A 24,223-nucleotide genomic window follows, 5' to 3' on the forward strand; every position below is an offset into this window, starting at 1 on the left:
AAAGTCCCGTGCGCAAGCTGCCCCTTTAAGAGCGTGCACAAGCGTGCGCGCGCACCCTACGGGACCCGGCCGAGGTGAGCAGAAGTGAGCGCTGGCGTCTCCTGAGGAGGAGACTGGGGCCAGCGCTCGCAGAACCATGGCTGCGGCTGTCAGGAGGTGAGTGAGCCTGGCGGCCATGGACACAACACTATCCATGTGATTGCAGCAGTCAATCGTGGCCTCCGCAATAATGCTGGCAAGAATTGCATGTCATTGCTGAGACTATTGATTGGCTGCAGTGGTCACATGGACAAAATAAGACTTCATCACTTCGTGTAAAACCAAACAGACCACTGGAGCAGAGGTGCTGGAACGGTGGGGGATTTACCTAGGTGATTATTCTTATTTTGTTATTTTATCACATCCCCTGCCTGCAGCCAACCTTTTAAATGTCCCTGTCTACGCCTTCAATCATTTTTACTAACTAAATGCATGGTCTTCTTTGCCTCAGCCTTGACAGTTGTGAGTTCAGCCTTGTGAGCAATAATCACATTAGTAGGGAATAGCTCGAAGTGAGATTAAATCTTGTACACATAGATGTCAGCAGACTCTAGTGCAACGAAGTGTGTGGCGCTGTTGGGCAGACTCTAGTGATGTAATTTACATGAGTCGACTTATTGCTCTATAGCGCAGCCTCCAGGAGGACAAGTGGTTATAGGTGCTTTTATTATTTTACCTTGGGTTTTGCATTGAACATACAGTACACATTACTGGAATGATACTTGCATATTTATAACACTAAGAATTCGACTTCAATGTGCAATTAATGCTACTGTCTGCATCCTAAAACAGTGTTCTGCAACATGTGGTATTGGCTTCATGGAAAGAAAAGTAGTATGTGTGACCGAAAACAATATTTCAAGTGACCTGTGTCCATCACATGTGAAACCCCGAGCTAGGAAATCGTGTTTGGCAAAATACTGTAAGTGCTGTTGCTATCATTATCATTTATAAGAAACATACCTAAATTATTGACACTACTGATATTCATTTAAAGTGACCCTCTGGGAAGATGCTGACAATTCTGCATTTTCCCACCTCATGCTCAAAGTCACAATGACACTGCCGGGTTCCTTAACATGCAGATGTGGTGAAGGAGCCTTCAATGTGAAGACCCCCAGGATCTGTGGAATGGCAGGGACCAGATAAGTATAACTTTGAGGGTGGGGTGAAAGTTTTCAGCTTTTTCCTGAGGGGTTAGGTAGACTGGCCATACACTTTAGTTATCTGATGACCTATCAATCCATATGCCGACAGCTATTCCTAATGACTCCCCCATACACATGCACGCTTGGCTCAGGTAAGCGTGCATGTGTTTACAATAGGGAGAAGGGAGAAAGCTGCTGACAGACTCCTCTGGCAGCTGCTTATCTCCTTACAAACAAAAGGATCGGGCATTTTGAAATTCAACAGCTCGATTCTTCTCTCCCCCGACATCATAGATGGCCAGCTAGTCCGGCCGAAATCGGATGGGTTTGCCTGACATACATGTAATGTGTGTGGCCGTCTTAAGTTTTGCGTTCATTTACACATGTGCATTTGAGCTCCATATTGCTTTCCATAATTTGTTTGCTGAAACAGATCCCGCAAAATGTTTTTATTACTCTCCAGGTGGAATCTAAAAAAAAACATGGAAGGCAATATTGAACTCAAATATACTTGTGACTTGTGTAAAGGGCACGTTTAAAAGGGTTTTGTCATCTTAAGTATTTATGACATATTCACATATCCACAGTATATATATATATATATATATATATATATATATATATATATATATATATATATATATATATATATATATATATAGAGGCAGCACTCCAAGGAAATTGGTGAAAAAAAGTGGTGTGTTTATTCACCCCAGGCAGGATGTTTCGATCCGTCTCTATGGGATCTTTGTCTAGGCTTGACAAAGATCCCATAGAGACGGATCGAAACGTTGCCTGCCTGGGGTGAATAAACACACCACTTTTTTTCACCAATTTCCTTGGAGTGCTGCCTCTTCATTTTTATGGATTTCATTTACAAGGGTTCCTAGCCTCAACCTAGGAGGCCTGCACCCACTGCTGTTGCTGTGCTGCTTTACTCTTTTTCTCATTTTATATATATATATATATATATATATATATATATATATATATATATATATATATATATATACATACAGTGAAGGAAATAAGTATTTGATCCCTTGCTGATTTTGTAAGTTTGCCCACTGTCAAAGACATGAATAGTCTAGAATTTTTAGGCTAGGTTAATTTTATCAGTGAGAGATAGATTATATAAAAAAAAGAAAAAGAAAATCACATTGTCAAAATTATATATATTTATTTGCATTGTGCACAGAGAAATAAGTATTTGATCCCTTTGGCAAACAAGACTTAATACTTGGTGGCAAAACCCTTGTTGGCAAGCACAGCAGTCAGACGTTTTTTGTAGCTGATGATGAGGTTTGCACACATGTTAGATGGCATTTTGGCCCACTCCTCTTTGCAGATCATCTGTAAATCATTAAGATTTCGAGGCTGTCGCTTGGCAACTTGGATCTTCAACTCCCTCCATAAGTTTTCGATGGGATTAAGGTCTGGAGACTGGCTAGGCCACTCCATGACCTTAATGTGCTTCTTTTTGAGCCACTCCTTTGTTGCCTTGGCTGTATGTTTCGGGTCATTGTCGTGCTGGAAGACCCAGCCACGAGCCATTTTTAATGTCCTGCTGGAGGGAAGGAGGTTGTCACTCAGGATTTGACGGTACATGGCTCCATCCATTCTCCCATTGATGCGGTGAAGTAGTCCTGTGCCCTTAGCAGAGAAACACCCCCAAAACATAATGGTTTTCTTGGTGACTGTGGTCCCAGCTGCCTTGAGATCATTAACAAGTCCCCCCCGTGTAGTTTTCGGCTGAGCTCTCACCTTCCTCAGGATCAAGGATACCCCACGAGGTGAGATTTTGCATGGAGCCCCAGATCGATGTCGATTGACAGTCATTTTGTATGACTTCCATTTTCTTACTATTGCACCAACAGTTGTCTCCTCACCCAGCGTCTTACTTATGGTTTTGTAGCCCATTCCAGCCTTGTGCAGGTCTATGATCTTGTCCCTGACATCCTTAGAAACCTCTTTGGTCTTGCCCATGTTGTAGAGGTTAGAGTCAGACTGATTAATTGAGTCTGTGGACAGGAGTATTTTATACAGGTGATCATTTAAGACAGCTGTCTTTAATGCAGGCACCAAGTTGATTTGGAGCGTGTAACTGGTCTGGAGGAGGCTGAACTCTTAATGGTTGGTAGAGGATCAAATACTTATTTCTCTGTGCACAATGCAAATAAATATATATAATTTTGACAATGTGATTTTCTTTTTTTTTCTTTATATAATCTATCTCTCACTGGTAAAATTAACCTAGCCTAAAAATTCTAGACTGTTCATGTCTTTGACAGTGGGCAAACGTACAAAATCAGCAAGGGATCAAATACTTATTTCCTTCACTGTATATGTGTATATCTATCTATCTATCTATCTATCTATCTATCTATCTATCTATCTATCTATCTATCTATCTATCTATCTATATATATATATATATATATATATATATATATATATAAATGTCTGATATGTGTGGGTCACACCACTAGGACTTTCACCTGCTTGGAGAAAGGTGTCCGGCTTGTGTCTAACCCCCTCCAGTGAAGAACCGAATGCTGCAAGCCTAACTCTTTCCATAACTTTTTCCTGTAGATATTTAATAAATGCTGGAATGATGGAATACCTCTTTAAACATAGACTCAAACTGTTATTGGGGTTCCAGATGTTTACCCAAATCCTAAAGAATACAGTTAGTACAGTCCATAAAAATATAGTAAGAGGATGTCAAGAATAAGGATATGCCATAAATGTCTGACTGGGCCCCGCACCCCTGGGTGCCACACACAGCCCGCCCTTGTAGATAGTGCCCCCTGTAGATAGTGCCATACAGCTCCCCTGTAGACAGTACTATACAGCCCTCCCTGTAGATAGTGCTATACAGCCCCCTGTATACAGTGCTATACAGCCCCCCCTGTAGACAGTGCTATACAGCCCCCCCCTGTAGACAGTGCTATACAGCCCCCCCTGTAGACCATGCTATACAGCCCACCCTGTAGACCGTGCTATACAGCCCACCCTGTAGACAGTGATATACAGCCCCCCTGTAGACAGTGCTATACAGCCCCCTGTAGACAGTGCTTTACAGCCCCCTGTAGACAGTGATATACAGCCCCCCGTAGACAGTGCTATACAGCCTCCCCGTAGACAGTGCTATACAGCGCCCCCTGTAGACAGTGCTATACAGCGCCCCCTGTAGACAGTGCTATACAGCCCCCTGTAGACAGTGCTATACAGCCCCCCTGTAGACAGTGCTATAAAGCCCCCCATACAGTGCTATACAGCCCCCCATACAGTGCTATACAGCCCCTCCTGTAGACAGTGGTATACAGCCCCCTTGTACACAGTGCAATACAGTCCCCCTGTAGACAGTGCTATACAGGCACCCCTGTAGACAGTGATATAATGCCCCCCCCCATAGACAGTGCTATACAGCCTCCCTGTAGACTGTGCTATACAGCCCCCGCTGTAGACAGTGCTATACAGCCCCCCCCATAGACAGTGCTATGCAGCCCTCTCTGTAGACAGTGCTATACAGCTCCCTGTAGACAGTGCTATACAGCCCCCCCCTGTAGACAGTGCTATACAGCCCCCCTGTAGACACTGCTATACAGCCCCCTGTAGACTGTGCTATACAGCCCCCCTGTAGACTGTGCTATACAGCCCCCCTGTAGACTGTGCTATACAGCCACTCTGTAGACAGTGCTATATAGCCCCCCTGTAGACAGTGCTATACAGACCCCCTGTAGACAGTGCTATACAGCCCCCTGTAGACAGTGCTATACAGCCCCCCTGCAGACAGTGCTATACAGCCCCCCTGTAGAGAGTGCTATGCAGCCCCCTGTAGACAGTGCTATGCAGCCCCCCCTGCAGACAGTGCTATACAGCCCCCTGTAGACAGTGCTATGCAGCCCCCTGTAAACAGTGCTATACAGCCCCCTGTAGACAGTGCTATACAGCCCCCCTGTAGACAGTGCTATACAGCCCCCCTGTAGAGAGTGCTATGCAGCCCCCTGTAGAGAGTGCTATGCAGCCCCCTGTAGACAGTGCTATGCAGCCCCCCTGTAGACCGTGCTCTACAGCCCACCCTGTAGACAGTACTATACAGCCATCCCTGTAGACAGTGCTATACAGCCCCCCTGTAGACAGTGCTATACAGCCCCCCTGTAGACAGTGCTATGCAGCCCCCCTGTAGACAGTGCTATGCAGCCCCCCCTGTAGACCGTGCTATACAGCCCCCTGTAGAGAGTGCTATACAGCCCCCCTGTAGACAGTGCTATACAGCCCGCCTGTAGACAGTGCTATACAGCCCCCTGTAGACAGTGCTATACAGCTCCCCTGTAGACAGTGCTATACAGCCACTCTGTAGACAGTGCTATATAGCCCCCCTGTAGACAGTGCTATACAGACCCCCTGTAGACATTGCTATACAGCCCCCCATACAGGGCTATACAGCCCCCCCTTGTAGATAGCGCCACCACCATCCTTGTATATAGTGCGATATATCGCCCACCCAAACAAACAAAAAATTATAGTCACCTGGGCCTAGTTCCCCTGACGAACGGAACAGCTCCTCAATGCTGACAGGATGCTTGCATGGGCCGGCGTGATCCAGTGACGTCATCACGCCGGCCTGCGCAGGGATCCTGAATGTGGCCTGTAGCCTATAGCAGAGCAGGGAGATACCTCCCTGCTCTGTCATAGTGTTCATTAGTATCTACGTCCTTCGGACACAGAATGTGGCATCGCTACCACTGTAGCAGCCATAGCGGCTGCTAGCGTAGCCTCTGGGCTGTGCCAGCGGTCGTCACGAGCCCCCTTATGCCACGGGCCCCTTAGCAGTCGCTATGGCTGCTACAGCTGTAGTTACGCCACTGGGGTTTCAGCTCTGTTTCCAGAACTCTTATAGAAGTAAATGGGAGTTATTGAAAGAGGATTTCAAAGCAAGCTATGCTGTTTCCATAATTCCGGCCACCTTGCCACTGTGTCCCCACAATGTTCCTCTAAGTCTTAGCAGCTCCTGAGCGGGGCAGTTAGGGAGCAGGGCGAGTCTCCATCAATGGTGGGCGATCTGATGACCAAAAGTAATACCCCCAGTAAACGCTAATATATCATACTACATAAGAGAATAAGAAAACTTATGTTAACTTAGTTTTAATTACTTTTTAAATACTATAATATTACAAGTCCAGCAGTAAAAGAGACGACCGTTATAAACACCAATTATAGGCATCAATGAAAGAATCCCTCATTACACCACTGTCCTTATAGATAGCGCCGACCCCCTGCAGATAGTGCCACACAGACCCCCCCTGTAGATAACGCCACACAGACCCCCCAGTAGATAGCCCCACACAGACCCCCCAGTAGATAGCACCACACAGACCCCCCCAGTAGATAGCGCCACACAGACCCCTGTAGATAGCGCCACACAGACCCCCCTGTAAATAGCGCCACACAGACCCCCAGTAGATAGCACCACACAGACCCCCCTGTAGATAGCGCCAAACAGACCCCCCTGTAGCTAGCACCACACAGACCCCCCAGTAGATAGCGCCACACAGACCCCCAAGTAGATAGCGCCACACAGCCCCATGTAGATACCCCATGTATACTGCCACACAGCCCCCCTCATATATACTGCCACACAGCTCCCCTTGTATTTACTGCCACACAGCCCCCCTTGTATATACTGCCAGACAGACCCCCGTATATACTGCCACACAGCCCCCCTTGTATATACTGCCACACAGCCCCCCTTGTATATACTGCCACACAGCCCCCCTTGTAGATAGCCACACACAGCCCCTCTTGTAAATAGCCACACAGCCCTCCTTGTAGATAGCCACACACAGCCCCCCTTGCAGATAGCTACACACAGCCCCCCTTGTAGATAGCTACACACAGCCCCCCCTTGTAGATAGCCACACATAGCCCTCTTCTAGATAGCGCCCCCCATTCCCTTGTAAGTAGCGCCTCACAACCTCCACCCTTCGTACTTAGTGCAAACAGAGCAGAGAGCGGTAGCCTACCGCTACAACTCTCCGCTCTGCCTGAGATGACTCACCGTCAGGAGGAGGAGGAGGGGGTCATGCGGTGAAGATCTGATCACTTTTGTCTGGGGTTGGTGATGGCACAGGGCTGGACCAGTTCAGTCACCTGAACTCATGTCAGGTGACTGGATTGGTCCACACCCAGCACCGACCTCACTTGTCAGCGGCCGGCCTGCAGATTTTCACTTGTCAGCGGACGGCCTGCATGCTGTCTCTGATACTCTGTGCTATCTCCTCCCTCTCTCACCTTTCTGGAGTTCTTATTGGGCTTTAAAGTTCAGCGAGCGGGGGGCCGTGGAAGGTGCGCGGCCGCGCATCCGCGCACCTTATAGGGAATATTGGTCAACTCACCAGGCAGTCATCTTTTAGACATTTATGGCATATCAGGGGATTCCTCCCATACTCCACAAACATACTGATAGGTAATTTAGATTGTGGGTACCCACTGGGGACAGTGAGTGATGACAACTTCGGTACATTGCTGTGGAATATGTTATAAGCTATATAAGCAACATGAATAAATATTGATGCGTGGCCTTAATAAATTTTAATATATTTTTAATTATTATTATTTTCTTTTAACTGCATAAAAGCATCTATATCGTCATAGTGAACCTCAAGTTGTTAACTATTATATTGTCACATTCTGTAATTTCTAAGGGGCAGGTTATAAAGTACATTATTATAATGCAACCAAACAACTTTTAACTTCACTGAGTAACATTATCATTTGGTATGTCTTATTATCATTTTCCACACTAGCATTGTGTAATGTGTGTTTGCCCAGTGAATCAAGGTACTGCAAAGATGTGCCAAAGAGATGTACAAGTGCTGAATGGTGTAGTGGTGCCTGCTGCAATTGTGCATAATGGAAAACGCAAAAAAAAATATTTCACTGTATTACTTTGTGGTTTCTATCAGGCAGATTCTATGACATATGGCAAGCTAGAAGATGGAATAATCTCTCTATAATGGTATTATTATTCATAGGTGACTATAAGAGCTGCAAAGAACTACGATTGTTGAATAACTCTGAAGTAGATGGTGAATATTCATTGAAAATTACAAACAGAAAAGTAAAGGTAAGTCTAATGTGAATCACATTAAAGGCATTTTCCCGTCTTGGACATTTATCCACAGGATATGCCATAAAAGTCCGATATATGTGGGTCCCATCCCTGGGAACTGCACCTATCCCTGGAACGGGACCCCTAAACCTCGTTCTAGCTTACTTGTCTCCCGCTGCCTTCCGGACACATCCTGGTTAGGTGGTCGGGAGGTATGAAAACAGCCGAGCTCACTAAGCTACGCTGTTTCCGTAACTCCCATAGAAGTAAATGGGAGTTACGGAAGCAGTGTAGCACGGCGAGCCCCGTTATAGACATAGGTGCAGGTCCCAAAGGTGGGACCCGCATCTATTGGACTTTTATGGTATATCCTGTGTATATTCCATAAATGTCCAAAATGGGAAAAACCCCTTGAAATAGTCAAGATTGGAATTGATACTTTGCCTTATGGTCTTGTTTATTTCTTTCAGATTTACTGTTCTGGAATGCAGTCAGATAATCCAAAAGAATACATAACACTGGTTAAAGGTGAAGAGGATAACTTTTCAGAAGTATTTGGATATAGGTATTTAAGAGTTTCCAATAATCTACAACAAGGATAATAAGTACTGATCTCTCAGAAGAGATACTATATTTAGAGAGTTAAACGGTAACTAAACTTTCATATAACCTTTGATATGTCATAGTGACAAGTCCAACGTTTTGATCGTTGGGGTCTGCTTTTTTAGGAAAGCCGAGCAAGTGGTGTACGGGTACAATAGAAAGTCTATGAGACTGTACAGCACTCGCTCGGCTTTCTGAATAAAGCCGATCAAAAACGAAGCAGCACAGCGCTCACCCGAGCGCTTCTACTGGTTCGTTTTAGCGATCGATGTGGGTCTCAGTGCTCGATCAAAACGTCGGACATGTCACTATGACATTTCAAAAGTATTTTACAAGTTGAATTACCTTTTAAAGATCTATTCTGATCTCTGTTGTGAAATCAGTATTGTCTGCAGGAAAGTGTAAAGAAAAATTAGTCCAGAAAGAAGTAAATGATCTGGTATTGGTGGAGATGACCTTTTCATTATCTAAGGGGAGGTAGCAACCGAGAAAGTCGCTTTACTGCATTTAAAACGTCCAACTGTTTTTACACTGGTCTTCTGGATACCTGACAGATGGACTCTTGAAACATATGAACTATCCCAATGAAAATAGAGGATAAGGCTATTACTACAGATTAGATTTTTTTTATTTTACTTACAAAATGAGAGTTACACTTTCTTTCGGATTTTCACTCTGGTTCTATGAGGTATATGGCATATGGAATGAGATTTCCCTGATGGGACAAGCCGTTTTAATCATTTAAGAGATGAAGCTTGTTGTAGAATGACACTTTACAGTTAGAAAACTTTGATGCATTTCTAGGATCAACATTATTGGCATTAAGTGGATACCCATCCATTGGAACGTCGTGATTGCTGACAAACTAAATACTGCAAATGGAAAATGCATTTAAATAAACCACATCCTACTGTACTTGATAATCAGAATAACCAGGTTAAAAGTCTTTAATGGCAGACTATCTTTACTCTACATCTTCTATATTTGTGTAGGCTGAGAAATCCATATGAATGTCCATTCAATGGGAGCAGAAGGCAAGACTGTGCATGCAAAAATGACTATCTTGCAGCCGGACTAACTGTCTTCAACAAAATAAGGCTTGACATCATCTCAATGCAAATCAAAAGTGAGTTTCTGCAAATATGTTTATAAAACGTAGTAAAATGTAATCATATAATTCCTATAATTAAAGGCAGACAACCTCTTATTCTGGGGAGGGCAAAGCATTGTCGAGGTGACACTTAGTGTTATACGTTTTAATACCTGTGATGAAGATGCGATGCAGTTATGGAATGTTAAGTAAATAACAGAGTAGAGTCCAAACAATATGCATATTCTAATACGAATTTAGTATAACAAATAAAAGTTATGTTTTAGAATTCTGTTAGTAGGGGGCAGAGTCTTTATTGGGTAAGCCTATGGTCTATCCTATAGAAACATTTGGAAACGTAATAATGTGAGAAAATAAGTAGGTGAGTCATATGGTTATCTGAATAAATATCCTAAATAACTTTTCAGCGACAGATCTTCTCTACGCTCGCAATCTGCTTGGAAGAGCAGTTCCATTTGCCACAGCAGGTGACTGTTACAGTGCTGCCAAGTGTCCACAGGTAAATGGATGGCTATGTTGTGTGATTGAATTACTACAGTCATCGTGGCATTTGCTACTATTTCTAAATTTGTCAACACATTTTTTTTTCTCTAATAGGGGCAGTTCAGTATCAATCTCTCAGAAACCAGTTTTAAAATATCAGATACTACCAGTTGGATTGCTCAAGGGAATTATGCAAGTGTCAATATTCACAGATCACCGGTATGATATATGCATTATGTTGTAGAAACATTGTCCATAAAGAACACTTAGAACATAAAATTCACCAGGTTGAAGTTCAGCTGACAAATTATTTTCCCACTTCTCAACTTCAACCACCAAATGTCTCCTGCAGGCAAATCTGTAGACACTCTTAGCTGCTTAGGCTACTGGAATGAGAATAGACTTATGGCTTATTTGCACATATTTACTGCTTTGTCACTAATGAGAACTTCATAACATGTACAGTTCTCTTTTAAGGGTATGTTCACACGGCCTATTTTCGTCCATTTTTCGGGGGCGTAAACGCTCTAAAAATGTCCGTAAAAAACTAAAGCAGAATGTTCCGATTGCCAGTTTTTTTACGCGGCCGTTTTTAAAAAGAAGTGCAGGTCACTTCTTGGGACGTTTTTGGATCCGTTTTTCATAGACTCTATAGAAAACAGCTCCAAAAACGTCCGGAAAAAACGCAGCGAAAATTGAGAGTGGCTTAAAAAACGTCTGAAAATAAGGAGCTGTTTTCCCTTGAAAACAGCTCCGTATTTTCAGACGTTTTTAGTCTAGTGTGTGAACATACCCTAAGACTTTTTATTCTGGACAAGGTCAGCCCAGTCTATTCAGCTATTAATTCCAACAACAGACAGTCTCATCTAAGGCGGACTGCACATCAGGTCATTTTGTTTCTGGGGATTCTAACTTTTGTGGGGCTATTTTACACGTAATCTACCAGTCCTTATGAATATGGCCTGTCAAGGCAATGATAACAGCAAATATTACTTCATTTAAAAGAAGACTTGCTCTGAATAGATTGGTAAAGAGCTTTCAGTATGATTTACCATTGTGGATGCAAGTTACTTCAGTATGTGAGGACCTTAGGACTGCTACAATATGGGAACAATAAAATAAAAGTTACAACCCTATAACCTTACTTGTTATGTAAACATCTAAATTGTACTGTCATTTACATATATTTGTTGATCACATCTTTTCTTTAGGATGGGACTAAAATATATGGAAGATGTGGAGGTTATTGCGGAAAATGTGTTCCCCATTCAACTGTTGGTCTCCAGGTTCAAGTGCAAGACCGTTAATGGACTCCTTACCTACATGGAAAAAAAAGGCTGTTGAAAATGATTGCCTGTTTTATTAACATGTTGTTCATAACTTGCAATCATAAAAAACACCAGAACCTGTCAACTATATTATGTAGAAGTAGGCATTTCATAGAATAATTTAAAATTGGCAGGAACGATTGAGGGGGCCTTCACATATGTCGAAAAATCCAGACAAGGAGACTGATGCTAGAACTGATTCAATGCTTTTCTACGGCATCCGATGCGTTAACTGTCATATCAAACATCTTCCTGTGCTGGACAAAGAAAGTGGACAAACTGGGCAACTTTGTCATCAATTGTGTTCGGCTCAGTCATAAAACAGCTGGACAGATACAACTGATATGTGAACCTAGGCTGAGATTGTATCTCCTATCCTATTTATGATGTGCAGTTTCCTTGTACATAGAAAAGCTGCATTTTATGAATATCAGCTCTTAGGGTATGTTCACACACAGAGTCAAAAACGTCTCAAAATACGGAGCTGTATTCAAGAGAAAACAGCTCCTGATTTTCAGACTTTTTTGTGCCACTCGCGATTTTCGCAGCGTTTTTTACGGCCGTTTTTGGAGCTTTTTGGAGTCTATGGAAAACGGCTCAAAAAACTTCCCAAGAAGTGTTCTGCACTTCTTTTTCGCGGCCGTTTTTTTACGCGTAAAAAAACGCAGTGAAAAACGCTCCATCTGCTTTCGATATTTTGGTCATTTTTCGGGCGTTCATGGCCTGAAAAACGGCTGAAAATAGGCTGTGTGAACATACCCTTATCCTAAAATTACTTACTCTTTTAGATGGCTTTTTAAAACTCAAAAACATTCTCAAAAATTTAATAGATTATGTTTTTGGTATGTAGAGTCAGAATGAAAAGTTTAGATTATGCAAACACTAAATTTACTTTAGTTGCGGTTAGTCAATGTTGGGGCGGATTCAGACGCCCGTGATCTTTGTCCGTGCAGCCCGCGTGGTATTCACGCGGGTCGCATGGACCTAATCAAGTCTATGGGGCAGTGCAGATAGTCTGTGAGTTTTGCGCAGCGTGTGTCCGCTGCGTAAAACTCACGACATGTTCTATATTTAGGCGTTTTTCGCGCATCACGCACCCATTGAAGTCAATGGGTGCGTGCAAATCACGCATGCCCCACGGAAGCACTTCCGTGGGACAAGCGTTATTCGCGCAACAGCAGTAAAAGAATGAATGTAAACAGAAAAGCACCACGTGCTTTTCTGTTTACTAACATCCAAACGGAGTGTCATAATGATGGCGGCTGCGCGAAAAGCACGCAGCCGCACATCCATATGAACAGGACACACGGAGCTGACACTCAGCTGCTACGCGCGCAAAACGCAGCGTTTTGTGCGCGCGCTAAACGCTCACTTACGCCTGAATCCGCCCTTATCCTGCCCTATTTTTTTCATTAATTGATTGATTTCAGCTGCACATTATATTTAAAGGGGTTCTCTCATGCTGCAAACCCTTTTCCATGTGTCCTATTAGGGCATATGTATTTCATGGAGGGGGGTCCCCCACTTGAGTGGAGAGCTGATATCAAAGAATAACTCTCTCTCTCTGGCGGCCCCAGCTCGTCTGCATGTAACACTACATTCACTATTTCATAACACTACAAAAAGCTACATAAATGGCCAGCCACAACTTTGCTCAGCAATGTCAGCTATTCGCAGGGGTTTCAGAAGCTAGACCCACGAGAATCAGCTGATTGTTAGACCGGCTTTAATTGACAGAAAACATACCAAACGTTCAACACATAAAGACATTTGTTGTCTGGCATATTGCTAAATTATTCTATGCATGTGACTATCTACACAAAATATTAAAGTTTAGGATTGTGTGGACAGTGGGTGCTGCTCTAGACATAGTTCTTGAATAGACCTTAAAGGCAGGTCAGTCTACATTTTAAGTACAGTGGATCAGTTGACCTGCAGATTGCTGAATGACAGGGCCTTGGCACCTTGAAAGCTTTAAAAGGTACTAAAAGTATATTCTCTCTTATGGGTATATATAATGTATTCACGAACTTCTATATGCATAACATGCTAATGTATTATAAGGTCTATCAGCAGATATTTTTTATGTATTCTATATCAAATATCAGGATTTGTCCTGCCAAGCCTTAGATTCCATTAAATTCTATATGCAGAATTTATTTAAATGCATGATTTTGAATTATAGAAGGCACTATAGGCATGCTAGGCTTCTAGAATCTTATTTGAAGAAAGAACTTTTAGGGCCAGTTCACAGAGTTTTTTTACACGTTTTTTTGACGCGGAAACCGCGTCGGAAAATGTGCCAAAAAACTACGGAAAAAACGGCTCGCGGGAAAAAGAAGGGACATGCCCTATCTTCGGGCGTTTACGCTTCTGACCTCCCATTGACATCAATGGGAGGCAGAAGAAGCGTATTTCGCGGCAAAAAACGCCGCGAAAATCGGCATGCAGGCAGAGCAAAATCTGCCTCAAAATTATAAACTGAATTTTGACACAGATTTTCTGCCTGAAAAAAAACATGTGTGAACCCAGCCTTAAATGGTGCATTATAATTGGAATCATCAGGGCATATTCTCAGGTATTGACATTTTAAATGTGAGTGTCTATTTCTAATATTTAGTAAATATTAGAAAAATCCTTAGAAAAAGTTTTATTTTATTAAAATATTAAATTATTTATATTGTATTAAATGACCTTTTGATCGTATAATAATCCAATGATCATAATGGCAGCTGTAATCTAAGAAAGTCCTATAACCTGCATTTTTTTTTGTAGGATAGCACAACAAAAACAACCTTACTGTCTATTTTTATTAAAAAATATTGTTATGGCAAAATCATTTTTATGTTTTCATGCTGACTTAAAAACAGCGGGTGCCTCAATGAACACTGTGTGTGTGTGTGTGTGTGTGTGTGTGTGTGTGTGTGTGTGTGTGTGTGTGTGTGTGTGTGTGTGTGTGTGTGTGTGTGTGTGTGTGTGTCGGCAGCATGAAAATTAATAACATAGTAAATTCTCACCACCCAGATAAAGAATAATGATTTCATTTTATCAACTTCCTTATCAGACAAATAAATGCAATGTAAATGTTACATTATTATTCTAGTGATCAAAATCTTTTTACAATTTTTTTCCCTTAAAACCTGGTGAATTAAATTTATTTTAAAAGGGGCAGCATAATTATGAAGGTTGAATATGGTGCTTATTTTTTAAGTGTATACATTTTTATATTTTTTTAAAATTATTAATAAGAACTACTTTTGAGCTGTTAGTATACAGTAATGCACTGTATACATTTATATTAAATGTATCTTATTTTGCTGTAGAAAACATTTGCTTTTATATTTGAATGGAGTTCTCTGGGACTTTAATATTGATGGCCTAGGATAGACCATCAATGTTTGATTGGTGTTGATGCGACCTCTGGGAGACCTACGTTCCCCCTTCATTGTTTTCATAGGCACAGCAGTCGTCCATATGAGCAGCTATGTCTTGTACTGCAGCTGGTCCCATTCAGTCCTTCAAACGGCGGTCCCCAATGGATCAAACATTAATGGCTTATCATAACGATCGATCATCAAAGTTAAAGTGCCCCTTTAAATACTACAACTTATTTATTGAATATTTACTTCTATTCATTTAATTAAGGTATAAAAACGTGTATAATGAGATTGACTGTGCTATTAAATTACATACGTTTGCCTTTGTTTAACACTGTAGATGTATATATACATTTTTCATTCATATACCTGGTCACTATAATTTGGCTGTCATTTTGTACTGTAGTGAAACAGTTTATTACATCCAATATTAATGTACATTAATAGGGTATTCACATCCTTAACATTAATTTCATATCCACAGGATGTCTGATAGGTGCAAGTCCCACCTCTGAGACCTGCTTGCTCAGCTCTCTCCATAACTCTCATAGTCTTCAATGAAGAAAACCACGTAGAAGTGTGGCAACCTCTCCATTCAATTCTATGATGATTATGGTCGCCATAAATGGACAAACGGGGTTCCTGTCTTCCAAATAGCTTAGGGTCACAAAGGTGGAACCCGCGCCTATGGATATGACATAAATGTTTAAGATGGTAATACCCCTTTAATATTATATTGGCAATTCACTAATCTTAAATCACTGTTCCAAATTTGTAACTTTGGAAGACCAATGAGTTTTTTTGCCCTCTTTATTTCCTTTTAAATGTATCTCACTAATTAAAGCCTAACATTTTGGTCAACATGGGTGAGTCATATTCTTCAACAGCAAAATGTGCATGCTTATGTTGCTACCTATCTCACTCTTTAAAGTAATTAAAAGAACAATATTTTTAGCCTCTTCAATTGGAAATGGGCAATGACATTACCAAATACCCCAGAAATGTCTGCCTACAGTCTGCTCTATGACAACTGACTACACCCTGTTTACTTTTAGATTAATAGACAAACAATATAGAAAAACACACACAATCCAAATGAGACAAGAAAAAAAATATTGGAACTTTATACTGTCTTCTTACTCTTTGGCTCTCACTGTAATTCAACATCCATTAATCAATCAATCAATCAATCAATCAATCAATCAATCAATCAATCAATCAATCAATCAATCAATCAATCAATCAATCAATCAATCCCATAACTATCAGACATAAATGACAGACTGCTGAAACCAGCATGTCTGTCACTGCTTAATGCTACCCTCAGCGAGTGCAGCCTAAAGTTTCTAACAGCTATAACAGCTTTATCTCCTTTAAAACCCACTGCTGAATTATGTGTATTTTTCTGCCTCATTTGGCCTGTGTACATTTATTGACGCTTAGTGCATGAACATAATAGAAGTTAAACATGCGACGATTGTCAAGCACTACTTATAGTACCTAAACTGTAGAACAACCATATAGGGTATGAGGGTTTGGTAAGCACCTTATCTTTTCACACTTGTTTGTACATCATTAACCTATAAAGTACGGAGCTTGGCTTTTTGATGCCTCCAACACTGCCCAAAAAAAGTCAAAGCTATGCACTCAAACCCAGGTAGAGCTGAACTGAATAATACAGAAATTGTGATTTGCTTATTGCCAACTATTAAACAGCAGATGCTAACAAATGTTTTAAGGTGCCCTTGCTCTAAAAATAAGTTTCTAAGATTCATATGCTAAACAAACCTTTCTCGACGCACGGAAGTTGACCAAGACAAACTGTAAAGTAAACTGGTCTTGTGTGCAACAAATTAGGTTTTACCTACTTCATAATGTCAGTACAATCGTTGTTTCCAATTACAAAAAATATATTTTCAGAAATAAAAAGTGCATTTATAATGCGGTACACCAGTATAGACCATTTGTACTATGGTAGTCCTCTGTATTTCTTTCCTATTTCTTCCTTCTGGATATTTTGATTATATTGATAGAAATTAAACAACTCCAAAAAAATTAAGCTTAAAATTGCAATACAAGACAGATTTTCATGTGAAGGCCAGTCAGAGGCAGCAAAGTTATGGTGTGGTTCTATTAAAAGAACCAAAAAGCCCTCCACTGAAGGGAGGCCAAGCTTGTATGTGATTTCAATGGTGAATAAGGAAAAAGTCGGTGCTAGAGCGCTCTGGCAGCTTATCTCCCTTGGGAACAAAGGATTGGGCACTTTGAAATCCAACATGCCGATTCTTCTTTCTTCTGCCATCTGCCATCTAGGGAGGGTCGGGACATCTCCATACACATTAGCTGAAATATTCATGGGCACACTTTGCCTGGTTATAACATCTGCCCTACTCCACAGAGCAATGGTTTTCATATATTACACTAATGAGAGTTAACAAGTTAGAAACTGTTCTATGCATTTAAAATAAATAGCTGTAAAATATTAGGCTATATTCCTATGGTGGATTCCCCTGTGTAATCCAGTTTCCTCCCACTCTGCAAAAACATACTGCTAGGTTGAATGGCTTTCTATGAAATTAACCTTCGTGAGCGTTGGAGATAGGAAGTTTGATTGTGTGCTACATTGAGGACCTGGACTAGTGAAATAGCATTCTCTGTATTGCTCTGGGAAATATGCTATATATAGATAACAGGTAATAAAAAAATAAATATTACATTTTTAAGTAGTGTGAGCACCTGTAGTTCTTACAGTTTGCGATGTTCACACTGGTAGAATATAGATACTGAAGGCAGGTCTCAGCGACCTTAGTGAGTAGGTAGCAAAAGAGTATAAGCTGCTTACCCAGACACATCCAATTCATAGCTTCTAGGACAAGTTGCTTACATACATTTTTCATCCTGCAATTGTTACTACATGTACCCTCTCCAGTAACATGTCTTATCTGCCTTGGTCTATGTCAGTGCAAACTGACATTATGGTATAACTTCAGGTAAAATTGCATACATTAAACATATATCTGACATTTAAAGGAATCTGAGCAATTGATCACCTTGCCGATCTTGTTTTGTCTGTTCATGTTTTAGTAATAATAAAACCTTTAAACCATGTTAGGTATAAATACTGCATGTTAAGCATTTGATACAATTTGTTCTTGATCAAATTAGGTCCTATCACATATATTCTCTTACATCTAAAGTTAAAGTGGTGTAAAGTGTTACTGGCATTTATGTCATTATTGGTGTTCAAATTGTTTCTTTTTTTCAGTGACCTTTAAAAAATAAAATAAAAAATAAAGCCCCCACCCTAGAACTCAAAATTCAAGTTTTGGAACTTTGGTTGACATTTCAAAATTCAAGATTTGGTGTTTAGGTTGAGTCTTCAGTTACCTTTAACTTGTCCTCTAGGGTCCACACAGCAGAAGTTGACAATAGGCTTTTCTCTTGGCAGTCAACTGTCTTGTTTTCCTGCCATCTGTGACAGGAAATAGAATTGTTGGACCCCACTCCGGTCTACTTTCATTACCTGTCTAAAAATAGTAGGTTCTTCATGATCCTGGACAGCCATGTAGACATTATTGGTTTCTAGGATTTTTTTTATAAAAATAAACAGTATCAGTGATTTTCAAGTTCTCTTCAGTGGTACATTAAAGGGAACGTGTCACGTTCAAAATGCAGTACCATCTGCAGGCAGCATGTTATAGAGCAGGAGGTAGATAAGCAGATTGATATATAGTTTGTCCAAAAGATTCAAGACAGCCTGTAATTCATTCATTTAAATCCCTGCATACTGTGGACTAAAGTCTTCAGCGGCAGAAATTAATTGAGTGCCTTGACTGTATAAGTGCAAAATAGCTGCCAATCACTGAGTAGGACTGCCAACTTGATTCTTAAAGGGGTTTTCTCATAATGATGATTTTACACCTATCCGCAGGATAGGTGATAAATGTCTCATCGATAGGGGTCCGACTGCTGGGAAACCCACTGATCCCGAGAAAAGGGGTCCCCGAGTGTCCTATGTGAATGGACTGGTAGTGTGCATACTTGGCCACCGAACCAGTCACTTACTATAAGACTGGAGGAGAGTGTTAGGTGGGGGCTCAGGTGGTTTACTGCCCTTGCATGTTTGTCGTGGCAAAAATAATATGAAGCAGGAGATTGGTTGTAAACTCACACTTTTCTATGCTATTGTTCTCAGTACAACTGGCCACAGCAGGAAAGATACAAAGCTAGCTTATAAAAGGCACAGTCGTAGACACGATTGAACTAAGTAGATGATGTATGGATGGCTTTAATGCTGTTGCGGACAGGGCCACAGAAGCCCCTCACTGATACAGGGATTGGTCCGGCAGTGTAAGGCCTAGTAGGCCACAACTGGCTTACTGCTTGCTTGCTGTCACACATGGGGAGGACTCCTGACACTACCCACCACTCTTCTCAAGACTTCCCAACAGGGCCTGCTCCAGGCTTATATGGGCCCTTGGGCGACACAGACTTAGTAGGCCCCTTTGCGGAGGAACTCATGACGGCAGTAAAATGGCAGAAAACTTCACATTGTGCCCCTGTATAGACGTTAGGCACTGTTTATGCCCCCATATAGAAGTTTGTACCCACATAAATTTAATGCCACACAGCCCCCCTCCCAGGTAATGCTACACAGCCCCCTGCTCCCAGGTAGTGGCACACAGCCCCCCTTCCTAATAGTGCCACACAGCCCCCTTCCTGTATGTAGCGCCTTTGGGGCTCTGGCTGGGGATTATTCTTCAGGAGAAACCCCTGATGTCACTGTTCATATATGGACAGTGTTGTCAGGAGCAACGCCAGAGCCATAGTCCCAGCAGAGCACTACTAGCACATGGATAGTGGATAGTGATGTCCGTAGCAGAGCTGAAGTCCCGGGCAGAGCTCAAGTAAAGGCTCTGCTCCGGTACTCCGGCTCTGGGGAAGCCCTTGACATCACTGTCCATATATGGATAGTGATATCAGGGGCATCCTAGAGCCAAAGTCCCGGCAGAGTGCTACTAGCACTCTGCCTGGGACACTGCTCTGCTCCTGACATCACTGTCCATATATGGACAGTGATGTCAGGGGCTTCCCCAGAGGCAGTGTTCCGGAGCAGAGCCGCTTCTAGCACTCTCCCGGGGACTCCTCCTCTCCCCCTGACATCACAGATCATATATGGGCTGTGATGTCAGGGGCTTTGCTAGAGACAGAGTTCCGGAGAAGAGGCGCTTCTAGCACTCTGCCTGGGACTCCTTCTCTCCGCCTGACATCACTGTCCAGATACTATTGAATGTGGCATCGCTACCGCTGTAGCAACCATAGCAGCTGCTAGCGGGGTCACTGGGCATGGGAGCTTCCTCTAGAAACAGAATCCCTGGCAAGACCCTGGCCGGGGATTCCACTCCTGGAGGAGCCATGACGGCAGCATCACCACCCGGCAGCCGAGTGGGCCCCCCAAAAGGAAGTGGGCCCTGGTACTTGCCCAGGTTTGCCGGGTGCTGACGCCGTCCCTGCTTCCAAACACAGTCACAGGAAGGCTCCTATATGTCACCCATAACTTGCTAAAGAACCACAGACACATGCCCAGCGACATGCCGTTGTTTCTCTGTACAGCTCCAAACTACTGACACACAGCTGTGCTTTAGCTCTAAACAGCAACTCTCTCGTGACACAGCCTGGGCTCTGCTCTCTCCAATCTTCCACTCGATTATTAAACACCACTTGACGCCGGGAACACCTCCGATTTATAGAGAAATCCTGCCCCCAGCATCAAAACACGGCAAATTCACACTGCAACGTCCTGGCACACATATGGCATGGCAATGCAGTCAAGATGGCATCCAGGCCGTGCATTTAGGTGCCCACAATTTAGGTACCAGCAATGCCGACCATTATCATACTGTATTAATCAAAATATAACGTTACAGTGTGTTAACATATAAGCAGCACATCATAATATACAGGCTTGACTGGCCACATAAGTGCAATAGGCCAGACAGGCATGTCATCCTGTAGAACACCACCTAGGGTGAACAAAACAGCATAACAGCATGCATATGCATCACTAAAAGGCACAGCACAACAAAAAAATATACATGTACTGTAGCATATATACAAATATACCTAAACAACGGCATAACTGGCCAAGTAAACTGTAAACTCCCCAAGAGTACAAATCGAGGGACACTTTACACATTTATGGCATATCCACAGCACTTAATTATGTACATAATTCTCTTAGAATTTAAAGGGCAAGGATGCACACAAGCCCGGCCACCTCTCCACTAAATACTATAGAGACTGTGATGGCAGTGAATCGCCAAATGATGGGTCACCGCTGTGAATATGTCATAAATGTTTGAGATGGAAATGCCCCTTTAGATGCATCTTTATTGGTCTATTGTTGAAGTAAAGCAAAATCCATGCTGCACATTTTGCATAAATATTTACATTCATCTACAATATAGGCAGTGAAGTATTTATAAGAAATCTCCAGTGGTCCAGTCCCTGTTTCTGCTAAGCATTATACAAATACATAGATGTAGGAAAGAGAAACACCAGAGGGGCAATTGAACCAGCCTATCAACAACAGTTTTACTACAGAGTTTGAGGATGCCATTTATTATATGCTACAGCCTCAATAAGCAGCAGATAAAGCTATCATTCAACTAATATAAATATAATGGGAATTTCATGACCGAAAATGAAGCATTTTCTTTGATTAAATATTTTGCACATTTAGTAGGGATATAAGCATGAGCTGGACCAGTTTCAGAACCTAGAGCAGCACAAATTGCAAGTACAGCCACATTAATTTTGTTTCATTTTATTTTATTTTTTTACTTTATTTTGCTTTTCCTTTACACATACTACAAAAATAATCTCTGGGGATTTGGTGCCATCTTAAGGTTTCTCTGAGAATTTCAGAAGAATTTCAGATGGTTGATATTATGTACTGATTATGTTACACATAAACGCTTTTAGAAAATTTAATTTTATCAATATACAAAATATAATTCTGAATAGGGACAATATTTCTATGTGAGTTTCTCTTCAAAGTAGTCCTTGACTATTTTGTTGTTGAAAATTATAACATGGACATTTTGTTCAGAATGGATTTTTGTATCTGCAAAACAGGATGAATTAAATAATTTCTGAAAAATGTGCAGTGCGGTAAATCACATTTCTTTGTGTAGATCTGCAATCTTCCTCAAATATTGTGAGTATTGTGTCATTTTAAGAAAATACTACTCAAAGTAATTGCACACAGGATGGTCCTATTTATAAGGTGCACAAAGTATCAGTATTGTTATTAGCAATGACAAATTTAGGAGAAAGTGTAACCATTCTGCATTTACATTTCCCAACATTTGACAGCTGTGTGTTACTTAGTAAAGCCAAAAATAATATTATTATAATTATTTATTTTAAAGTGCCATTAATTCCAGGGTGCTACACATCATAACGTAAGTGTGGCTGACCTGCTTCTCTGTATTTATGACAAGACACCTGTGGGTGGGTGCCTTGGGTGGTAGGATTTAGAGGGTGGCACTATATTGCCCTATTTTTAGGGCTGTCACCCCTCTGGTCGACACATTCAGTAGGATACCTTGACTATATGCAGTTGGTCTGCTAGTCAGCTAAATTGAATACTGAGCTCCATGATTCAAAGGTCCTTGCAGTGCAATGTTATGGTAGCAGCATGTCCTGTGCTGTGTGTAAAGAATCTGTGTGTTATCTGCTCACTGAGTAGTCCCATCTTACAGAATTCTGTCAAATCTGACTGTTCAATGGGCAAATACCACAGACATTTGTACACATAGCACAATAAATCTATGCAGTTACTGATCTGCAAGTATGTAGAGTGTGTGTATGTACATATATGTGTAACACTCCTTTGTGCCAACCTCCGCAGGCAGGGTGTCGTGTAATTCTCACCTCATTATGCCGCAGTGCCACCACCCAAATCTTGATGGGAGCTCTGTAGGAATTCAGGACGGTCTTCCTCTTCTGCCAGGGGTCGACTCGAGAAACCCTCGCCTAAGCTCAGAATATACTCAGAAGAAATAAGATTAAAAGCACTTGGCAGATTTATTTTGATGTTGGTTAAAGAGAACCTGTCTCTGACTTTATGCTGCCTTCTCTGAGGGCAGCACAAAGTAGGGACAGACACCTGATTTTATCATTCTATCTCACATGTCTGATAGTTTAGTGATTTAAGATAACTTCCATTTTGAAGTTTCAGCATGATGGGCAGGTTGGGAGGAATGAGTCTGACGTATTCATGTGCTGGCCTCTCCCCCACCCAGCTATTACTGTGTATAGGGAGAAAGCTGTCAACCATCGGCGGCGGGGTGAGGGGAGTCGCAGGATTCCTTCCACCCGGCACTCGCATCGTGCTGCAACTTTCAAAATGTAAGTTATCCTAAATCACTAAACTATCAGACATGATTGACAGACCGCTAAAATTAAGGTGTCTGTCACTACTTTATTCTGTGCTGAGAGACAGCAGCACAAAGTCGCTGACAAGAACCCTTCTAACAGTGGTGGGCCAAGTAGAAGGGATGCAAATTCGAGAAAAAGTGCAACAAATCACATAGCATAACACAAGTGCAATCTTGTATACCCAATATGGCTCTAGTATGATTAAACCCCTAGTGCTCAGAACTGGGGCCATGTGCCAGGCCTGGCTGGGGTAAGACTGCACAAAAGTACACTGGATATAATAACCTATGGTGAGTTTAACAGAGGGTTGTAAAACAGTTTCTATCTAACATATATAACTGTGACTCACAGTGGATGAGGATCACACACTCCAATATGCAGGACACAACTAGCACACACCTCCTAACTTGCAGTAGGGAATACACAATTCACAATGGCTGCAGGAATATATTGAACAGAGCCTAACCGTTAAGGCCTAGTTGGCGCGCTTCCCGGAACCGTTGGTGCAATTTAATACATATAATATTATAAAGACAGCAAAATGCGCTTAGCAACAGTTCTCTCATTAACTT

General features: G+C 41.8%; 1 protein-coding gene across 1 annotated transcript in view; it reads left to right on the forward strand.

Moving 5' to 3' along the window:
• The window catches only part of ADAMTS20 (ADAM metallopeptidase with thrombospondin type 1 motif 20), a 411,884-nt gene extending 399,548 nt beyond the window's left edge, over positions 1 to 12,336 (forward strand). Inside the window, exons 33-39 of the mRNA XM_075855030.1 lie at positions 832 to 961; positions 8,228 to 8,319; positions 8,775 to 8,869; positions 9,900 to 10,033; positions 10,426 to 10,517; positions 10,616 to 10,720; positions 11,713 to 12,336. Coding sequence (XP_075711145.1) covers positions 832 to 961; positions 8,228 to 8,319; positions 8,775 to 8,869; positions 9,900 to 10,033; positions 10,426 to 10,517; positions 10,616 to 10,720; positions 11,713 to 11,808 — 744 coding nt within the window. The 3' untranslated portion in view covers positions 11,809 to 12,336. The remainder of the gene's footprint in view (positions 1 to 831; positions 962 to 8,227; positions 8,320 to 8,774; positions 8,870 to 9,899; positions 10,034 to 10,425; positions 10,518 to 10,615; positions 10,721 to 11,712) is intronic.
• The last annotated feature ends 11,887 nt before the right edge of the window (positions 12,337 to 24,223 follow it).

The sequence above is a fragment of the Rhinoderma darwinii genome, chromosome 3, assembly GCF_050947455.1.
Source record: "Rhinoderma darwinii isolate aRhiDar2 chromosome 3, aRhiDar2.hap1, whole genome shotgun sequence".
NCBI lineage: Eukaryota > Metazoa > Chordata > Amphibia > Anura > Rhinodermatidae > Rhinoderma > Rhinoderma darwinii.